The 20608-nt window shown below is 40.3% G+C and overlaps 1 protein-coding gene across 1 annotated transcript in view; it reads left to right on the top strand.

Moving 5' to 3' along the window:
• kdm5a (lysine (K)-specific demethylase 5A) overlaps window positions 1-20608 on the top strand; it is a 119914-nt gene that overhangs the window by 29799 nt on the left and 69507 nt on the right. The window contains exons 7-11 of the mRNA XM_041253949.1: window positions 284-391; window positions 3560-3707; window positions 6810-6820; window positions 7433-7552; window positions 9008-9166. Of these exons, the coding sequence (XP_041109883.1) occupies window positions 284-391; window positions 3560-3707; window positions 6810-6820; window positions 7433-7552; window positions 9008-9166 (546 nt within the window). The remainder of the gene's footprint in view (window positions 1-283; window positions 392-3559; window positions 3708-6809; window positions 6821-7432; window positions 7553-9007; window positions 9167-20608) is intronic.

The following is a 20608-nucleotide window of genomic DNA, read 5'->3' as shown; positions in this document are numbered from 1 at the left end:
AAGCGGCTGCTAAATGACAAATTCATCATAATAATGAAACCTGTGCATGTGTAAAAGAATGTGTACTGTACAGTACATCTATATTTGTCTTCGTTTTTTGCAACAAGGATAATCTTTCCTCGGATAATTGATAGTTGACTGTACTGTACTGAAATGTCTTTGACGTGAAGTATCCCTTTTTAAGGTGTTTGATTTCTGTCTTGTACAGTTTGTGGTGTAGACTGATGTATTCCATTACTTTACAGATGATTGTAAAGACAAATCTTAATCTTTTTCGAATTTCATTCTTGCTTTTAAAGAGCATGGATTTAATAAGAAGCATCGTAACCTTAAGTCCCACGCCTTTGCTCTAAAGATGCAGCCACGCAAGGAGACTCTGGAGGTTAACTTTGTGAGTATACAGTTTAATGAAAAGTTTTCATACGCTACTAATCACAATTGAAACTCCAGCTGAGTTTCTGCTGTGTAAGGTTGTTAAATTGATTATTTCTGATGAAATCTTAATTGTTTGTGCTAACCAATGTATTCTTAATGTGTAGATTCTGCTTCATTTTCTTTATCATTACCTTGTGGTGATAAATCTCTGAAGTTTAAAGCACATCTGTGGCCTTAAGAGCTCTGACATGTCTCTGTCTCTAAGTGTAGCCGGTACATCAGATTGTAACCTGTTGCACAACAAAGCTACAGACCGGCAGAGGGCGAAAACGACTCTCCAGTGACCGGGATGACCGCCAACTCATTCAAATGTCACTCAGCAACCGTAGGATGACATCAAGTGACCTACAAAAAGAAAGGCAAACGGCAGCTGGGGTGAAGTGCACAGCGAGGACGGTTCGAAACAGGCTGCTAGGGGCAGGGCTGAAGTCATACAAAGCTGGAAAAAAGCCCTTCATCAATGAGAAGCAAAGAAGAGCCAGGCTGAGGTTTGCAAAAGACCATAAGGATTGGACCGTAGAGGACTGGAGTAAGGTCATCTTCTCTGATGAGTCCAATTTTCAGCTTTGCCCAACACCTGGTCGTCTAAGAGGCCTACAAGCCATTGTGTCTTGCACCCACTGTGAAATGTGGTGGAGGATCGGTGATGATCACGGGGTGCTTCAGCAAGGCTGGAATCGGGCAGATTTGTCTTTGTGAAGGACGCATGAATCAAGCCAAGTACAAGGTTGTCCTGGAAGAAAACTTGCTTCCTTCTGCTCTGACAATGTTCCCCAACTCTGAGGATTGGTTTTTCCAGCAGGACAATGCTCCATGCCTCACTGCCAGGTCAATCAAGGTGTGGATGGAGGACCACCAGCTCAAGACCCTGTTATGGCCAGCCCAATCTCCAGACCTGAACCCCACTGAAAACCTCTGGAATGTGATCAAGAGGAAGATGGATGGTCACAAGCCACCAAACAAAGCCGAGCTGCTTGAATTTTTGCGCCAGGAGTGGCATAAAGTCACCCAACATCAATGTGAAAGACTGGTGGAGGGCATGCCAAGACGCATGAAAGCTGTGCTTGAAAATCGGGGTTATTCCACCAAATATTGATTTCTGAACTCTTCCTAAGTTAAAACATTAGTATTGTGTTGTTTAAAAATGAATCTGAACTTATTTTCTTTGTATTATTCGTGGTCTGACAACACTGCATCTTTTTTGTTATTTTGACCAGTTGTCATTTTCTGCAAATAAATGCTCTAAATGACAATATTTTTATTTGAAATTTGGGAGAAATGTTGTCAGTAGTTTATAGAATAAAACTAAAATGTTCATTTTACCCAAACACATACCTATAAATAGTAAAACCAGAGAAATTGATAATTTTTTGCAGTGGTCTCTTAATTTTGTCCAGAGCTGTATGTGTGTGTGTATGTATGTATATGTGTGTGTGTGTGTGTGTATATGTATATATACACACACATACATAGTGGCTTGCAAAAGTATTCAGACAACACTACAAAACTGAAACTTCCAAGTGAAAAAAATATTAAAAAAATTTGTAGAAAATTAATTAAAAATTTAAACTGAAATAGCTTGGTTGGATAAGTGTCCACCCCCTTGTAATAGCAATCCTAAATTAGCTCAGGTGTATCCAGTCACCTTCAAAATCACACACCAAGTTAAGTGTCATCTACCTGTGTTAAATTGTAGTGATTCACATGATTTCAGGATAACTTCAGCAGTTCCTGTAGGTTCCCTCTGCTGCGTAGTGCATTTCTAAGCAAAGAATCAACCGTGAGCACCAAAGCGTTTTCTAAAGAACTCTGGGACAAAGTTGTTGAAAGGCACAGATCAGGGGATGGGTATAAAAAAATATCAAAGGCCTTGAATACCCCTTAGAGCACGGTCAAGAAAAGTATTAAGAAGTGGAAGGTGTATGGCACCACCAAGACCCTGCCTAGATCAGGCCATCACTCCAGACTGGATGACTGAACAAGAAGGAGACTGATCAGAGAGGTTACCAAGAGGCCAATGGCATCTTTGCAAGAGCTCCAGGATTTTATGGCCTAGACTGTTCAAAATGTGCATGTGACAACAATATCCCAAGCACTCCACAAATCTGGCCTGTATGGAAGAAGGAAGCCATTACTCAAGAAAGCCCACCTTGAATCCTGTTTGAAGTATGCAAAGAAACACTCAGGAGATTCTGTAGCCATGTGGCAAAAAGTTTTGTGGTCTGACGAAACTAAAATGGAACTTTTTGGCCTAAATGCAAAGTGTTATGTTTGGCGCAAACTCAACACAGCTCGTCACCCAAAGAACACCATCCCTACTGTGAAACATGGTGGTGGCAGCATCATTTTATGGGGGTGTTTCTTATCAGCAGGGGCTGGGGCACTTGTCAGGTTAGAAGAGAAAATGAATGGAGCAAAGTACAGAGAAGTCATTGAGGAAAACCTGCTGCCCTCTGCAAGAAAGCTGAAACTGGAACAGAAGTTCACCTTTCAGCATGGCAACAACCCAAGGCACATAGCCAGTGCTACCCTGGAGTGGCTAAGGAACAAAAGTAAATGTCCTTGAGTGGCCCAGTCAGAGCCCCGACATAAGTCCAATCGAAAATTTGTGGCATGACTTGAATATTGCTGTCCATCAACGTTCCCCCAAGGAACTTGACAGAGCTTGAACAGTTTTGTAAAGAAGAATAGTCACAAATTGCCAAATCCAGGTGTACAAAGTAGCTTGAGACCTATCCCAACAAACTCAGTTTTGTGAGTTTTGTATTTTTTAACATTTTTTTTCTCCGTAAAATCTTTTTTCCTCTTAACAGTGTGGAATATGGTGTATAAGTAAGTGGACAAAAAATTCCTCATTTAAATGCATGAAACTTTGAGGCACTGACACAACAAAATGTGAAAAAGTTCAAAGGGGTGTATACTTTCTATAGGCACCGTATATACACGTTGCAATGCTGTATGTAAAAAAAAAAAAAAAAAAAAAAAAAAAGTTTTAATTTTGAAATGCAGATTCATAGACTGCACATTTTAAATATTTTATATGTGTGCCTCTGTCTAATAATTTTGACTGTATATTGCCCCAACTGATCACCCACCTGTATTCATGTCTGTGTTGGCATTGCAGATTGACCTGTACGTGTGCCTGGCATGTGGCCGTGGAGACGAGGAGGACCGGCTTCTCCTGTGTGATGGATGTGATGACAGCTACCACACCTTCTGCCTCATCCCCCCTCTCCAAGACGTTCCCAAAGGGGACTGGCGCTGCCCCAAGTGTTAGCTGCACACATTCTACGCCATTCCTTATGGACGTTTTATATATATATATATTATATATATATCTAGATTATAATATATATATCAATATATATATATAGATATATATAATATATATATGCCCATTCTCGCTTATCAATCTTGCCTAAGGCACTCCTACACACATTTCTAAGTAACAGGTGCTAATAAATCTCAATGTCACTAAAACGCCCTTATTTAGCCATATATGTTATTGGCTATCTGTCACTTACCCATTTTCTAGGCGAATGCCCACACTGCTATTTTGAAGAATACATTAATCATGGGGTCCTCTGACCATTTATCCACAACATTTAGTTGACGGGCATCAGATATAACCCGCACATTAATTGAAAGGTACCGTTTTCTGTTCACAAAATTAAATGTATTCACTGTTGGTGCTTTCCTTGCTATATGAGTACAGTCTAACACTGAGCCAGTAGTTCTTCACACTGATCTTCCTTTTAACGCTAACGGTGGCAAAAAACCCATTAGTAGTAGGCAGAACTTGGCTATGTGCATCAAGAGGATGTGTGCAATTGGTTAGTCTGTGCAGTCTAGCACCCAACATCTGGCACGATTCCGTTAGCACTGCCTTTGGAAAGTGGTATCTTGCAAAAAGTTCTTGTGTACCGGCCGCAAATATTGTATCAATCCGAAAAGTAGCATTAGCAAGGCTCTTCCAGAACTCTGAGATTAGCCATTTTCAAATTGCTTTGATCTATTACCGTATGTTTGAATTTTGTAGAATTTGTAGAAAAAAGTCTCAATAGTCTACATTAGAGAGCGACATGGGAATGAAACTTGAGTTCCATCCCATCAAAAATACTCTTGTTCCATCCCATCCAAGCCTGTGAAAACAAAATTAATTTTAATTTATGTTCCCATCCTGTCCCACCCATCTCGTACTGTCCTGTACATACACTGAGTCTACAAAACATTAGGAACACCTGCTCTTTCCTTGAAATAGACTGACGAGGTGAATCCAAGTGAAAGCTATAATCCCTTATTGAAGGATTTTTAAGCCTTGACACAATTGAGACATGGATTGTGTATGTGTGCCATTCAGAGGGTAAATAGGTAAGACAAAAGATTTAAGTGCCTTTGAACGGGGTATCCCTACTCTAGCCATAATCTGCGCTAACTCGGTGGCTATTGCAGCGGCACTAGTGAACCTCAATGGAACTGCCTCCGGGTATCGCATTGCATAATCCACCACCACTGATATGTGCGTATACCCAGAGTCAGAAGGTAGTAAAGGGCCCATTATGTCCATTGCAATGTGCTCGAAAGGAGTGGAAATAATCGGCAGTGGGACCAAAGGGGTGGGGCGCACTCAACCCGGCGCTACTCGCTGGCAGTCTGGGCATGTGGCTAAATATCTCGACACATCAGTATGAAGACCGAGCCAATATCCGTTTCCTCGTCTTCTCGGCTCCGAGGTGCCCCGCAAAAGAGATATCATGCGGCAGCCTCATGCCCTCGGTCCGGCAAGACTGGGGAACCAACAATTGTGTTACAGGCTGTCCTGTGCCTGTGGCTAGGTTTACCCTATACAGTAATTGCCCCTTGATACTGAAATGTGGATATACTAGCGCCCCAGCGCCATCAACATCCTTATCTTCAATGGACCGGACCTGTCCCCAAGCGTGCACCAGTAACGGGTTGTTATGTTGGCCCCACACTATGTCCGCGCTTGAGTACCACAGGTCTGGTACATTGAGAGGGGCTGGAATAATCTCTGCTCTAGTCGGCCCAGTAACCTCGCTCTAGGGTCGCACTGCGTTCCCACTCCCTTCGACTGCCGTTTGTTACCATTGCAGCACTCTCCCACCAGACCCCAGCCTTGTCTCAAAGACACTCCCTCCCATTTCGCGGACCGTCTCTCCTTATTTGTTTTTCTAGGGTGGAAAAGAGGGGAAAACATTTCAGTATGAAAAGGAAACACATTACCGATCCGTTCCTTGCTTACCAGTTCCAGGTGCCCAGTTGCACGCAGCCACGTCACACTCCATGGCAGTGGGGCATGACCTGGCCCTATGTTCTGGCTGGTTACACCTGAAACAGAGAGGGGGGACAGAGGGAACATAGGTCAAATATCTGTCCCGCTGCTGGTAGGGCAACAGGGCAGGGGCAACACCTATACCCCAGCTGGGGGCCAACCTCTCTCTCCATGGGGGGGAGGCAAAGGGGCCCAACGGGGTCGGCGGTCTTGGAGGTCTGGGTGCTGGGAACAAGGGTGATGGTGGTAATGTTGGAGGAGAGGGAGGGATAGGTTGGCTACTGTGAAGGCCAGGGACTGACAGGATCCTGACCCGGGCCGACGTCAGGGAGTCCTCGTAATCTTCAGCCAGTCTGACTGCCTCCTCCAGGGTGTCGGGGTTGTGGCACCATATCCACGCCTGGGTTTCGGCGCCGACCACATGGCAGAATTGTTCCACCACGATGGCTTCCCCCATTTGTTGAGCAGTCTTTTTCTCTGGGGTCAGCCAATGGACCATGTGGTCATACAACCGCTCTGTGACCGCCCTGGGGCGTGTCTCCGTGGCTCTCCGGAACTCACAGAACCGCGTCCGGTGGGTCTCCGTGGTGATGTTGAGGCGACGGAGAATAGCTTGCTTGACCAGGTCATAATCGGTGGCGTACTGGTCGCTCAGGGCTTGGTAGGCTGCCTGAGCCTCCCCTATCAGGCAAGGTCCCACCTGGCTTGCCCAGAACTCCCACGGCCATCCCGCCGCGGTCGCTAGCTGCTCAAACTCCACCAAATATGCCTCCGGGTTATCCTCCGCCGTCATTTTCATGGCCCGTGCCTTCGGGGGCGACTGTGATGTTGCGGTAGGGGTCGCTCCTGCGGCAACAGCCAGCCCTACCTGTTCAGTGAGTGCCGAGTAGCGCTATTCCCTCCTTCTCTCCTCTGCATCCCATCTGCTCTCCAGCATCTGCAGCAGCTCTGCCAGCGCGTTGCGGTCCATCCCGGATCTGACACCACATGTGGCAAAGTGGCTGGTAAGGGGAACAGGTGTAGCGGTGCAGGAGTGATGAACAGACAACGGTGATTCAGTGCTTTATTGCTCTTTTTCCAGGTCTGGCGACCGTCAAATAATAAATTCCCCGGCAATACATAACAATGTGTAAAGCACGGGGATAATGAAAACAAGGGCACGGTTACCAGTCCTGGGTGATCGAAAACTTGCAGGTGCTCAGTGCAGTGGTGCTCCGGATAGTGCTTTCCTTTCCCCTCTCCAGCTCCGGAGGTGTGCGTTAACTGTCTATTAGTGCGACAAAGACAGACAATTACAGACAGACAGAAATAACACACAACACATATAACACTCTTCACAAATACTCTCTGAGAGCTCCTCTCTCAGTTCTTCTCTCCTAACGTTAACCCAAACGAAGGAAAAGATCAGCATTACCCTGGCCCCTATATGTAATCCCACATGATATCTAGGTAAACGGTTGCAGCTGCCTTATTACTTGCTCGCTTCTTTCCAGGCTGACCCACTTCCCGGTCCCGGAAATGAACTGTCAGGCCAACCCTTCCAGATACTTCTCCTCCCTTTCTTTAGCTCCCTCACAGGTTGGGAGGAAGATTTATCACCAGAACTCGTTGTATTTCTGTCACAGTTCTCTAAAAAGCATAGAGGCTCTGCAATTTTAAGACTGGGTATGGATATGTGGTGTTATTTTTTTTTTTTTCCCCCAGGAGTGCAGCAAGCCGCATGAAGCCTTTGGTTTTGAGCAGGCTGTGAGAGAGTACACACTGCAGAGCTTTGGGGAGATGGCAGACCACTTCAAGTCTGATTACTTCAACATGCCTGTACATGTACGTATGATGTAGGCTTTTTTTCAAGTAAATCAGAAGCCATTTAGGGAATATTTTAAATTAGAGATATTGAGGTTAGACTTTTACCCTAAAGCAGTCTTCACTGAGACATGTACTACCTAGTCATTGCAGATTAGACAGGGAAAGTGGAGTCTCCCCAGGTACCCACATGTGTAATAGATGGTATGTGACTCTTACAGTTTTCACTTTTATGTAGAGATTAAATAACAACTGATTTAGTATATGAAACGACCCCACATTTTTTAGTTAAACCTTTAATTCTTGTTATTCTGCAAGTACAGTTGGATTGTGTACTGAAAAATGTTGAGTAGAGGCTTGGTGGTCCACAGTGGTTAAGTAAAGGGGCTTCCAGGTTCAATCCTAGCTACTGTGTGTGACCTGACCAAGTCAACCTCCTTGTGCTCCGTCCTTCGGATGAGACGTAAAACCAAGGTCCTATTGTAAGTGACTCTGCAGCAGCAGTTGTGGTGCATAGCTCACCCCCAAGTCTTTAAGTCGCTTTGAATAAAAGTGTCTGTTAAATGACTAAATAATAATAATTAGGTAAATACAGCCTCCCCATATTGAACATAGTGCAACATTTGCCTGACATAATGCTAGTGCCGGTAATTGTAATTCATGTTCTTATCGTTGTACCCCTGAAAAGTGAGATACTAAATCACACATCACTGTTTTTTGCTACAGTTTATTCTTTTACTAATGTGGTTATGCATAAAAGCTTGTAAATATACCATACAAATACAGTAACAAGAACGTACATTTCTGTTTCCAGTGTTTTAGTGCAAACTACATTAGCTGTATTCGTTTGGAAAATATTTAACAAAGACTTTGTAAATTGAAAGTCATTTTTGTAAAATGTATTCTGCCAAAATAAACATGAAATTTCACAATGAAATATATTGAAGTAACTATTCTGAAGCTTAATATAACATACTGCCAAAAATAATAATCACAATAGATACCAGTATAACATGTGAGCATTAGCAATTCAATGTTACTGCTGTACTTGTACTTACTTTATTTTAGCTTTTTATATAAATGCACATTTGTCCCATTAGCAACCCTTCTTTTTTTTGTAGATATTTTCACTTTAATTGCCAAAAGGCTAGATTCCTGGTTTAGAACCCTGTATACGAAAGACATGTTTATACACCTCATAAGTTTTGTCCTATGGGTGGCCAAAAAAATTTCTCTCATTTACGTCCTTTTCCAGATTCAGACAATCTAGATGACTCCATGGTTACCTGAATTTTATACTTCTAGCCGCTTTGAACCCCAGTCATTCATATCTCAAATTTCCTGTTTAGAAATGGAAGCTTCGACGCAGCTTAACTAGAAAGACGCAGTACTCTGTAGTTTTGCCTTCGAATTGTAAAAAACAGATGACGTCTTGAGGCTTATTACATATATCATAACTTGATGCTGTGTTGTTAGATGGTGCCCACTGAATTGGTGGAGAAGGAGTTTTGGCGTCTGGTCAGCAGTATTGACGAGGATGTGATCGTAGAGTATGGGGCTGACATCAGCTCCAAGGATGTCGGGAGCGGCTTTCCTGTTCGGGATGGCAAGAGGAAACTCCACCCAGATGAGGAGGTAAACTTTACCAACACTATTGGGGAAAGCATGTGAAACTAATGAAATACAGTACCAGAAGTCTCCTGTGCATTGCATATTCCTTGTTTTGGGATTTGCAAGATATGCACGCCAAGGCACATGATCTTTGCAACTTTTCCAGCTTACTGTAAGTGCCATCTTTAAACAGTGTCTTTCAATATTTATTTAACATGCTTAAAGATGGTGCTCGCATAAAAAAAAAAAAAATAATTAGAAAAATTACCTTTAGTGTTACAGAACACCCAGCAGTGTTTACAAGAAATGCGTCTTGTTTGTCTCGCAGGGATATATTTGAACCCTTTCAGGACCAAGCCTTTTTCAGTGGGATGCTTTCCAGGACTAGGGTTTTTTGGCTTTATTTTCTATTAAATAAATAAATAAATAACACATCTATTGTTTTTGCCTCAGCATCTTGGAATTGGTGTTCTTTTTTTCAAAAACACTCTGGGGAACATTATAAAGTACTTCAGAAACCACAAAAACGTCTCTCTTTTTTCAACACTATGTATTCATTCCATTTATTGTTTTCGTAGAGGTACATATATAAAAATGTGTTATTCTGTGACATGAAGGCTCTTACAGTACTTCCTGAAAGTTTCATTGAAAAATACTGATGTTTGGGGAAAGTACAAGACCTTGTTTCACCAGAGTGAGGTGATTAATTTCGAGCCTTTTGTTAAAACACAACACATTGTTTAAAACTAAATGTTTATTTTAAAAATAATACTGAGAACACCTATATTATATAAAATGAATCCATGTCAGAAAATTGATTCACCAGAATCAGATGCCAGTATGTCTCCCAATGATTCATCTAATTATCTTGCCATCTTGAAATGAAATTCTGTAGACTCGAAACGTTTATATTGTGTGTATCAATTTCTGTACATAAACAGTAAACATATACACAGAATATTCTAATATCAGAGCAGTATTTTCCAAACTGCAAGAACAGAATAAGTACTGCTAAATAAACTACAAAATGCTAACTGTTATCAGCAGTCATAGTAAAATTGCAGTGCCATACTAAAATAAATATTTATGAATAAAATAGTTCTTCATTCCTTATCAATAATAATGAGAAAACTAGTGCATTTTGTTCAGGAAACATTAGTCTGCTTAAATCCTCCAGTTTCTTAGTATTTTATAAATGCTTTAAAAAACACACATAATAAAATATGAGACAGAATGAATGTCAATCTCTCAACAAGTTCCTCTGATGATCTCTCTGCATGCTGCTGAAAACTTTAACTACCCTTTTAAAATTTATATGTGCCTTCTAGTGACGTTACACTAAAAAAAAAAAAAAAAAAAAAAAAACCCCTATTCGGGAAGTGAAATTGAATCCCTCCTCTGTCCAATGATATTATATCCAGATTTATTTTGGGAGGAGGTCTTAACAATTTGTAAGTAAACACCCCAGAAATACAGAACGGCCATTAGTCTTCTAGTATCCCACAATCTATTGCATAAGAAAGGGTTAACTGATCTAAAGACATTTCTTTGACTGCTCACCTAGGAACTGTGATCTTCTTAAATTTTAGTGGATAATTAATTTTTTTCTTAATTCCAGAAATGGTCCGCATGATTCATTGCTAGATACGTATTGATCATTGCAATGCAAATATATTTATAACATACAGTATGCATTTATTTACACATAACTTAAGTAATTTTATTCAAAGTAAAATAGGTTTAAAAGGCACTGTATATCAACAGGACACTATTTATCACATACCTCTTCATAGTCGTGCATCTTGATAAATCATTTCTTGATCACTCGTTTTATCACCAAACTCCTCAATAATGCAAACTAAGTCATTATTTTATTACTATAACATTTCAAAAAGCTTGGTATATGTCTGTGATATTCTTTGAGCACTGGATGGTGAAGCAGCTAAGCTACACTGGAGTGGCTAAGGAACAAAAAGGTAAATGTCCTTGAGTGGAAAATTTGTGGCATGACTTAAAGATTGCTGTCCATCAACGCTCCCCAAGGAACTTGACAGAGCTTGAACAGTTTTGTAAAGTATGGTCAAATATTGCCAAATCTAGGTGTGTAAAGTTGGTAGAGACCTATCCTAACAGACTCACAGCTGTAATTGCTGCCAAAGGTGCTTCCACCAAGTATTAACTCAGGGGGGTGGTGACTTACCCACTTATGATCTTTCAATTTTGTATTTATAATTTTATTCTCAATAACAGTTTTTTCCCCTTAACAGTGTGGAGTCTAGTGTGTAGATAAGTAGGGAAAAAACAATCATTTAAATGCATGAAACTGAGTCACTGACACAACAAAATGTGAAAAAAGTTCAAGGGGGTGTAGATTTTCTATAGACACTATATGTCTGTGTCAACTCTGTGGTGCAGGGGCTATGTATATTGCTCAGATCCACCCCTCTTTCTGCTCCTATCGGTCTCATTCGACCATTGAAAGGTTTTCTTGGGTTTTTCAGGAGAAAAAATGACCTGTGCTTGACGTCTTTTTGATGTCGGACGGGAAAGGGATTAAAGGGTTAACAAAACTTTTTACAATAAATAACGCCAGAATCCAGTAAGTGATGTGTTTAAAACAATTTGCAGCATTTAACCCCTTCTCTGCCGAGGCCCTGGTGACGCCCTGTATTACAGGCATTTTGTGATGTTGGGAATCACCTGTTTTACATCAAGATGACTGCATTTTTAGATACCCCTTGCAAACTATATATTGTTTTTTTGCCAGACTGTTTCTACTGGTGCCAAGTTTTTGTGGTTTACATGTGACCACAAAATACAGCTATTATTGTAAACAAAATGCTACTTTTTCATATAAATATATTATACCTGCATCACATTTAGTCTGTAAAATGTTAATGTTTGGTGTAAGAATGTAGAAACTTTTAAATTGCTGGATGTGTGTCTGTGCCTGTGTTAAATCTTCTCGTTGCTTTTGGGGGTTTACAGTGGCTCAAAAGTGTTCACCCCCTTGGACTTTTCCACATTTTATTGTGTTACAACATGGAATCAGATTGGATTTATTAGGAGTTTTTGCCACTGATCAACACAAAAAAGTCCATAATGTCGAAGTGAAAAATATAATCTACAAATTGTTCTAAATTACAACTACAAAACAGAAAATAATTGATTGCATAAGTATCCATCCCCTTGAGTCAATCTTTGGTATAGGCAGCTTTTGCAGCAATTATAGCCATGGGTCTATTTGGATAAGTCTCTACCAGCTTTGCACATCTGGACACTGCAATTTTTGCCCATTCTTCTTTGTAAAATTGCTCAAGCTCTGTCAAGTTGGATGGGGACCTTTGAACAGCAATTTTCACCTCTTTCCACATATTCTCAGTTGGATTGAGTTTGGGGCTTTGACTGGGCCACACCAGGACATTGCCCTTTTTGTTTTTAAGCCACTCCAGTGTGGCTTTGGCTGTATGTTTAGGGTCATTGTCCTGCTGGAAGATGAATCTTCTCCCAAGTCCCAGGTCTCTTGCAGACTTCAGCAGGTTTTCCTCCAGGATTTCTCTGTACTTTACTGCATCAGTTTTGCCCACCATCTGTGAGCTTTCTAGGCCCTGATGCAGAGAAGCATCCCCATAGCATGATGCTGCCGCCACCATGCTTCATGGTAGGGGTGGTGTTCTCAGGATGATGTGTGATGTTAGGCTTGCGCCAAACATAGCGCTTAGCGTTGAGGCCAAAAAGCTCTATTTTGGTCTCATCAGACCATAGAATCTTCTTCCACTATGTCTCAAAGTCTCCCACATGCCTTCTGGCAAACTCTAGGTGAGATATAATGTGAGAATTTTTTTCAACAGTGGCTTTCTTTTTGCCACTATCCCATAAAGGCCAGTTTTGTGAAGCACCCGGGCTATTGTTGCCGTATGCACAGTGTCTCCCAGCTCAGCTGTGGAAGACTATAATTCCTTTAGGGTTGCCATAGGCCTATTGGTGGCCTCCCTGACTGGTGCCCTTCTCGGCAGGATACTCAGTTTTTGAGGATGGCCTGTTCTAGACAGATTTACAGCTGTGCCATATTCTCTCCATTTTTTAATAATGGACTTTACTGTGCTCAGGGGGATATTCAATGCCTTGGAAATGTTTTTATATCCTACCCCTGATTGGTGCTTTTGAAGAACCTTATTCTGGATTTGCTTTGAATGTTCCTTCGTCTTCATGATGTAGTTTTTTGTTAGGAAATGTACTAACCAACTGTGGGACCTTCCAGAGACAGGTGTATTTAACCTGAAATCATGTGAAACACCTTAATTGCACACAGGTGGACTCCATTCAACTAATTGTATGACTTCTAAAGACAATTGGTTGCACAAGAGCTTATTTAGGTGTGTCATAGCAAAGGGGGTGAATACTTGTGCAATCAATTATTTTCTGTTTTATATTTGTAATTAATTTAGAACAATTAGTAGATTTTATTTTTCACTTTGACATTATGGACTTTTTTTGTGTTGATCAGTGGCAAAAACTCCTAATTAAATCCATTTTGATTTCATGTTGTAACACAATAAAATGTGGAAAAGTCCAAGGGAGGAATACTTTTGAGAGCCACTGTAATTGCTCCAGACAGATACAAGGCCACTTTCATAAGTATACATTGTTTGAAACTGCACAAAATAAGGATTTTAGAAATGGGTAACATAACCTTTCATGTCATAAGAACATAAGAAAGTTTACAAACGAGAGGAGGCCATTTGGCCCATCTTGCTCGTTTGGTTGTTAGTAGCTTATTGATCCCAGAATCTCATCAAGCAGCTTCTTGAAGGATCCCAGGGTGTCAGCTTCAACAACATTACTGGGGAGTTGATTCCAGACCCTCACAATTCTCTGTGTAAAAAAAGTGCCTCCTATTTTCTGTTCTGAATGCCCCTTTGTCTAATCTCCATTTGTGACCCCTGGTCCTTGTTTCTTTTTTCAGGCTGAAAAAGTCCATTGGGTCAATACTTTTTTAGAATTTTGAATGCGTGAATTAGGTCGCCACATAGTCTTCTTTGTTCAAGACTGAACAGACTCAATTCTTTTAGCCTGTCTGCATATGACATGCCTTTTAAGCCCGGAATAATTCTGGTTGCTCTTCTTTGCACTCTTTCTAGAGCAGCAATATCTTTTTTATAGCAAGGTGACCAGAACTGAACACAATATTCAAGATGAGGTCTTACTAGTGCATTGTACAGTTTTAACATTACTTCCCTTGATTTAAATTCAACACTTTTCACAATGTATCCGAGCATCTTGTTGGCCTTTTTTATAGCTTCCCCACATTGTCTAGATGAAGACATTTCTGAGTCAACAAAAACTCCTAGGTCTTTTTCACAGATTCCTTCTCCAATTTCAATATCTCCCATATGATATTTATAATGTACATTTTTATTTCCTGCGTGCAGTACCTTACACTTTTCTCTATTAAATGTCATTTGCCATGTGTCTGCCCAGTTCTGAATCTTGTCTAGATCATTTTGAATGACCTTTGCTGCTACAACAGTGTTTGCCACTCCTCCTACTTTTGTGTCGTCTGCAAATTTAACAAGTTTGCTTACTATACCAGAATCTAAATCATTAATGTAGATTAGGAATAGCAGAGGACCTAATACTGATCCCTGTGGTACACCACTGGTTACCACACTCCATTCTGAGGTTTTTCCTCTAATCAGTACTTTCTGTTTTCTACATGTTAACCACTCCCTAATCCATGTACATCCGTTTCCTTGAATCCCAACTGCGTTCAGTTTGAGAATTAATCTTTTGTGCAGGACTTTGTCAAAAGCTTTCTGGAAATCTAAATAAACCATGTCATATGCTTTGCAATTATCCATTATCGATGTTGCATCCTCAAAAAAATCAAGCAAGTTAGTTAGACACGATCTCCCTTTCCTAAAACCATGTTGACTGTCTCCCAGTACCCTGTTACCATATAGGTAATTTTCCATTTTGGATCTTATTATAGTTTCCATAAGTTTGCATATAATAGAAGTCAGGCTTACTGGTCTGTAGTTACCTGGTTCAGTTTTGTTTCCCTTTTTGTGGATCGGTATTACGTTTGCAATTTTCCAGTCTGTCGGTACCACCCCTGTGTCAAGAGACTGCTGCATGATCTTGGTTAGCGGTTTGTAAATTACTGCTTTCATTTCGTTGAGTACTACTGGGAGGATCTCATCCGGCCCAGGGGATTTGTTTATTTTAAGAGCTCCTAGTCCCTTTAACACTTCTGCCTCAGTTATGCTAAAGTTATTTAAAACTGGATAGGAACTGGATGACATGTGGGGCATGTTGTCAGTATCTTCCTTTGTAAAAACTTGTGAAAAGTAATAATTTAATATATTTGGAGCGGTGGCTCCGTCCTGGCAATCTGCTTCTTGGATCTCCCCTCGGCTCCCCTCACAGAAGGAAAGTTGTCACTACGGACACCTCAAGCCTGGGCTGGGGAGCGTTCTGGAATGGGAGGGGAATAAGAGATCTGTGGAAGGGACATTAGCAGCAAGTGCATATAAATACCCAGGAGTTGCAAGCAGTAGCCCTGACATTATCTCATTTTCGGCAGGAGTTAGCGCACAAACATGTGCTGGTCCGGACAGATAATACTACAGTGGTAGCCTACATAAACCACCAAGACGGCATGTGCTCGCCGGGCCTTCACCACGCAGCGCACAGACTTCTGTTGTGGGCGCACACAAGCTTGCGTTCCATCAGGGCTGTTCACCTCTCCGGTGTGGACAACAGGGCAGCAGACCTCCTATCCAGAGGAGTTCCAAACAACTCGAAGTGGATACTGCACCCTCAGGTGGTGAAACAGATTTGAGAGAGGTTTCGTACTGCACAAGTAGACCTCTTTGACACAGCCAAGTCCACTCATTGCCCCTTGTGGTTCCCTATGCAAGGACCTCCTGAGCCAAGCGGAGGGGTTATTATGGCACCCGAACCCAGCCCAGCACCACTTCTTCATATAAATGGAAAGTTTTCTCAGAGTGGTGCATTGCTGAGGGTCATGATCCTGTGACCTGCCCTATTGAGACAAACCTAACCTTCTTACAACACCTGTTTGATGCGGTTTGATGTATCAGTGCTGCCAGGTTCATTGTTTTCGTGTTTTTTTAAATGTTAAAGGAAAAACTATAAACTGAATAAAGTATTGAAAACAAGACTGTTCTGTAAACAGCAGGCTGTATTCCATAGTGCTGTTGGTCCTACAGTTTTACACTTATATTTGTGTGGCCGTTTCCCCCAAAACAAAGAAACATAGTAAAATTTTAAATTGGCGATAATACAGTATCACGTCTTTTTGAAAAGTTTGTTTGTACAAGTTTAAATTCTTGTACAAGCAGATAACTAGGAACGTGAACTTGAAGCATATGTGGAAGCTAAATCACGGTCAGCACATACTAGGATAGAAACAAAAATGATATCCCTCTTCCCAAAGTATATAATGAGTAAAAGTTAAATATATTAATGTGTGTTTTTACAGCTGCTCTCGAATAAACGCCGCTATCAATAAAGAAACGTTAAGGTATTTTTTTTTTTAGCCCCCTACTAAACAAAACCACACACAGTAAACAAATAAACGCATGACGCTGACTATGTACATGTAACGCCCCGAAGAGAGAGGAGCCTCAATGTACACGTAAATTACAAACTAATGTACACACACACATAATAAGCACATTTTATTTTATGATCGTACAGTTCTGAAAGAAAATCCAAGGTAAACTACGTACAGAACAGCAGTCCTTCTGAAGTTCTTATAGGTGGTTTTGTTTTTAGTTGAATTGTAATTCCCGTACAAATAAAAACAATGTGCTTAATATCTATAAGAAGATTTTGTTTAGTTTCTTTTGCAGATAAATTGCAAACAAGCAAGTTACAGTGAGGGGAAAAAAAAGAGAGTAAAATATATTGTTATTTTTACAGAAATCAAGCTGATATTCTGAGGTGCAGAAAAACAACTATGTCACACTCTTGGAATTACTGCCACACCAGTATTGTCCTGCCCCTTAACAACCAATATCCACTCCTGATTTGCTGATACAGTACTCCTCTGACCTTCCATCTCCCAGCTAATAGGCTCTCGGTAACTGTCACGGATAAATGTACTGTAGTCAGGGTAGGTTAGCCACACATAGTATTACACTATGTAACTCAATTTTTGTTCCTGGGTAGTAAGTGTTATTTCCTAATTGCTTATGCCTCAAAAGTATAGAAAATGGCTATTATCCCCACAAACTTTGCTTTTGTGACCAGGACAGTGATATTTCAAAATATCACTATTTCCAATGGGAAAACGGGCAAATGTGTGTCTTTTCGTTCACATAAAGTCAGAAAAAAACAACATATGAATCTAAATTAACATGTATTTATACTAAAGTAATACAAAAATGTCTACAAAAGATTTAGAAGTGAGTAGTTTTTCGAGATTTACGATTATACTGTATTTACAGTATAATCGTAAATCTCGAAAAACTACTCACTTCTAAATCTTTTGTAGACATTTTTGACACATACACATACCAAGTGTACATACTGTGACAGTTACATCCCTGCTGTTTGTGTGTATTTATTGTTAATATACAGTATTGTAGTACACTTGTGGAAATTTAACTTGTAAGTAAAACCGTCAAGATGAGAGGAACACAAGCAAAAAATACAAGAGCAGCGTATATTCAAACAACCATGACGCTTATATTTCAGAATGAGATGTACTTTCTTATTTGGTTTGAAATGAAAGCAAAAATGACCGTGACAAAAAGCCTCGTCTGCACTATATTGAATATTGTAGCCAATCAGATGTGACGATGGTCCTTCCTGATTGTTTAATTCAGCCCTTAGGTTTTTCAGCACATAACACTGGCACTGGGTGGGTCTAATAGGTGAAGAAAAACTAATCATGTGTATTATATATAAACCTGTGTCAGTGTGTGTGTGTGTGTATATATATATATATATATATATATATATATATATATATATATATATATATATATATATATATATATATATATACATACATACATACACACACACACACGCAGTACTGTGCAAAAGTTTGTCAGGTGTGAAAAAATGCTGTAAAGTAAGAATGCTTTCAAAAATAGACATGTTAATAGTTTATATTTAGCAATTAATTAAATGCAAAGTGAGCGAACAGAAGAAAAATCTAAATCAAATCCATATTTGGTGTGACCGCCCTTTGCCTTCAAAACAGCAATTCTTCTAGGTACACTTGCACAAAGTCAGGGATTTTGTAGGCATATAGTCAGGTGTATGATTAAACAATTATACCAAACAGGTGCTAATGATCACCAATTCAATATGTAGGTTGAAACACAATCATTAACTGAAACAGAAACAGCTCTGTAGGAGGAATAAAACTGAGTGAGGAACAGCCAAACTCAGCTAACAAGGTGAGGTTGCTGAAGACAGTTTACTGTCAAAGGTCATACACCATGGCAAGACTGAGCACAGCAACAAGACACAAGGTAGTTATACTGCATCAGCAAGATCTCTCCCAGGCAGAAATTTAAAGGCAGACAGGGGCTTCCAGATGTGCTGCAAAACTCTTTTGAAGAAGCACAAAGAAACGGGCAATGTTGAGGACTGTAGACGCAGTGGTCGGCCAAGGAAACTTACTGCAGCAGATGAAAGACACATAACGAGTACACGAACGAGTGTCTGCAGGCACCAGTGAAGCATGCTGGAGGTTCCTTGCAAGTTTGGGGCTGCATTTCTGCAAATGGATTTGGGGATTTGGTCAGAATTAATGGTCTCCTCAGTGCTGAGAAGTACAGACAGATACTTATCCATTATGCAGTACCATCAGGGAGGCATCTGATTGGCCCCAAATTTATTCTGCAGAATGACAAGGACCCCAAACATACAGCAAAAGTCATTAAGAACTATGTTCAGTGTAAAGAAGAACAAGGAGTCCTGGAAGTGATGGTATGGCCCCCACAGAGCCCTGATCTCAACATCATCGATGTCTGTCTGGGATTACATGAAGAGAGAGAGAAGCAACTGAGGCTGCCTAAATCCACAGAAGTACTGTGGTTAGTTCTCCAAGATGTCTGGGCCAACCTACCTGCCGAGTTCCTTCAAAAACTGTGTGCAAGTGTACCTAGAAGAATTGATGCTGTTTTGAAGGCAAAGGGTGGTCACACTAAATATTGATTTGATGTAGATTTTTTCTTCTGTTCATTCACTTTGCATTTAGTTAATTGATAAATATAAACTATTAACATGTCTTTTTAAAAGCATTCTTACTTTACAGCATTTTTTCACACCTGCCTAAAACTTTTGCACAGTACTGTGTGTGTGTGTGTGTATATATATATATATATATATATATATATATATATATATATATATATATATATATATACACACACACAGTTGTGTGTGAATTGGACACTTTAATCAATTAGTTGTTTACAAGTATAGCCACTTTTACGTTTTGTGCTGTGTAATAGAATATACAGGCTTTCTAAAAAGGACATTCTTTGCAAAAACTTTGTTAATGCATCAGTTGTGGTTGATATTAAAACAACAAAAGTAGGGAAATGTGATGTTACTGTTACCTAAGGGTCTTACATTTTAGGACCTGCATTCCCTACATGGTAAAGGTTTCCAGAAGTGAGTAGCATGCTCCTATTACTTTGTTCTGAAAAACTCTGTTCAATACGAATAGAACAAGGTGCTACACATGGGTGATTTTTTTTCTGGTCAAGGTCCCTTTCTCACTTTAGGTTGACCTTTGCAAGGTCACAGGTCGAAGGGGAAATTAAAAAAAAAAAAAAATGTCTATCATTTCTGAGCTCAGCATGTCAGAAAACCCCCAGGTGAATTTTTCTAGAAAAATCTGAGATGGGCAATGAAATGTCCCTTTTTCTGGTTGAGTTGGCATGGAATGAACCTTTTATAATATATAGTGTCTGTGTATACAGTATTCACCTTCTACCAATAATATCACATTTTGGTGAATTACAAATAATGTGTGCAGTTTTTCAAACTGAACACTTATATGAGGAGGAGGTTAAATGTCAGCAAAGAAAATGTACAAAATGAAATTTATTGGTTGCATACTTGGTAAGTACTTGGTAGAAGCACCTTTTGCAGCAATTAATACTGTGGTCTTTTTGGATAGGTCTCTACTAGCTTTGCACAGTAGGATGGTGACATTTTTGCCCATTTTTCGTTGGAAAATTGCTCCAGTTCTGATAAGTATGTTGGGGATCGTCGATGTACTGCAATCTTCAAGTTTCACCATACATTTTTGATTGGATTCAAGTCAGGACTTTGGCTGGGCCACTCAAGAACATTAATTCTCTTGTTCAGCCACTCCAGTGTGGCTTTGGCTTTGTGCTTTGGGTCATTGTGCTGCTGAAATGTGAATTTCCTCCCCAGTTTCAGAGTCTTGGCTGACTCAAACAGGTT

The sequence above is a fragment of the Polyodon spathula genome, chromosome 7 (assembly GCF_017654505.1).
Source record: "Polyodon spathula isolate WHYD16114869_AA chromosome 7, ASM1765450v1, whole genome shotgun sequence".
NCBI lineage: Eukaryota > Metazoa > Chordata > Actinopteri > Acipenseriformes > Polyodontidae > Polyodon > Polyodon spathula.
This window is presented reverse-complemented; position numbering and strand designations above follow the sequence as displayed.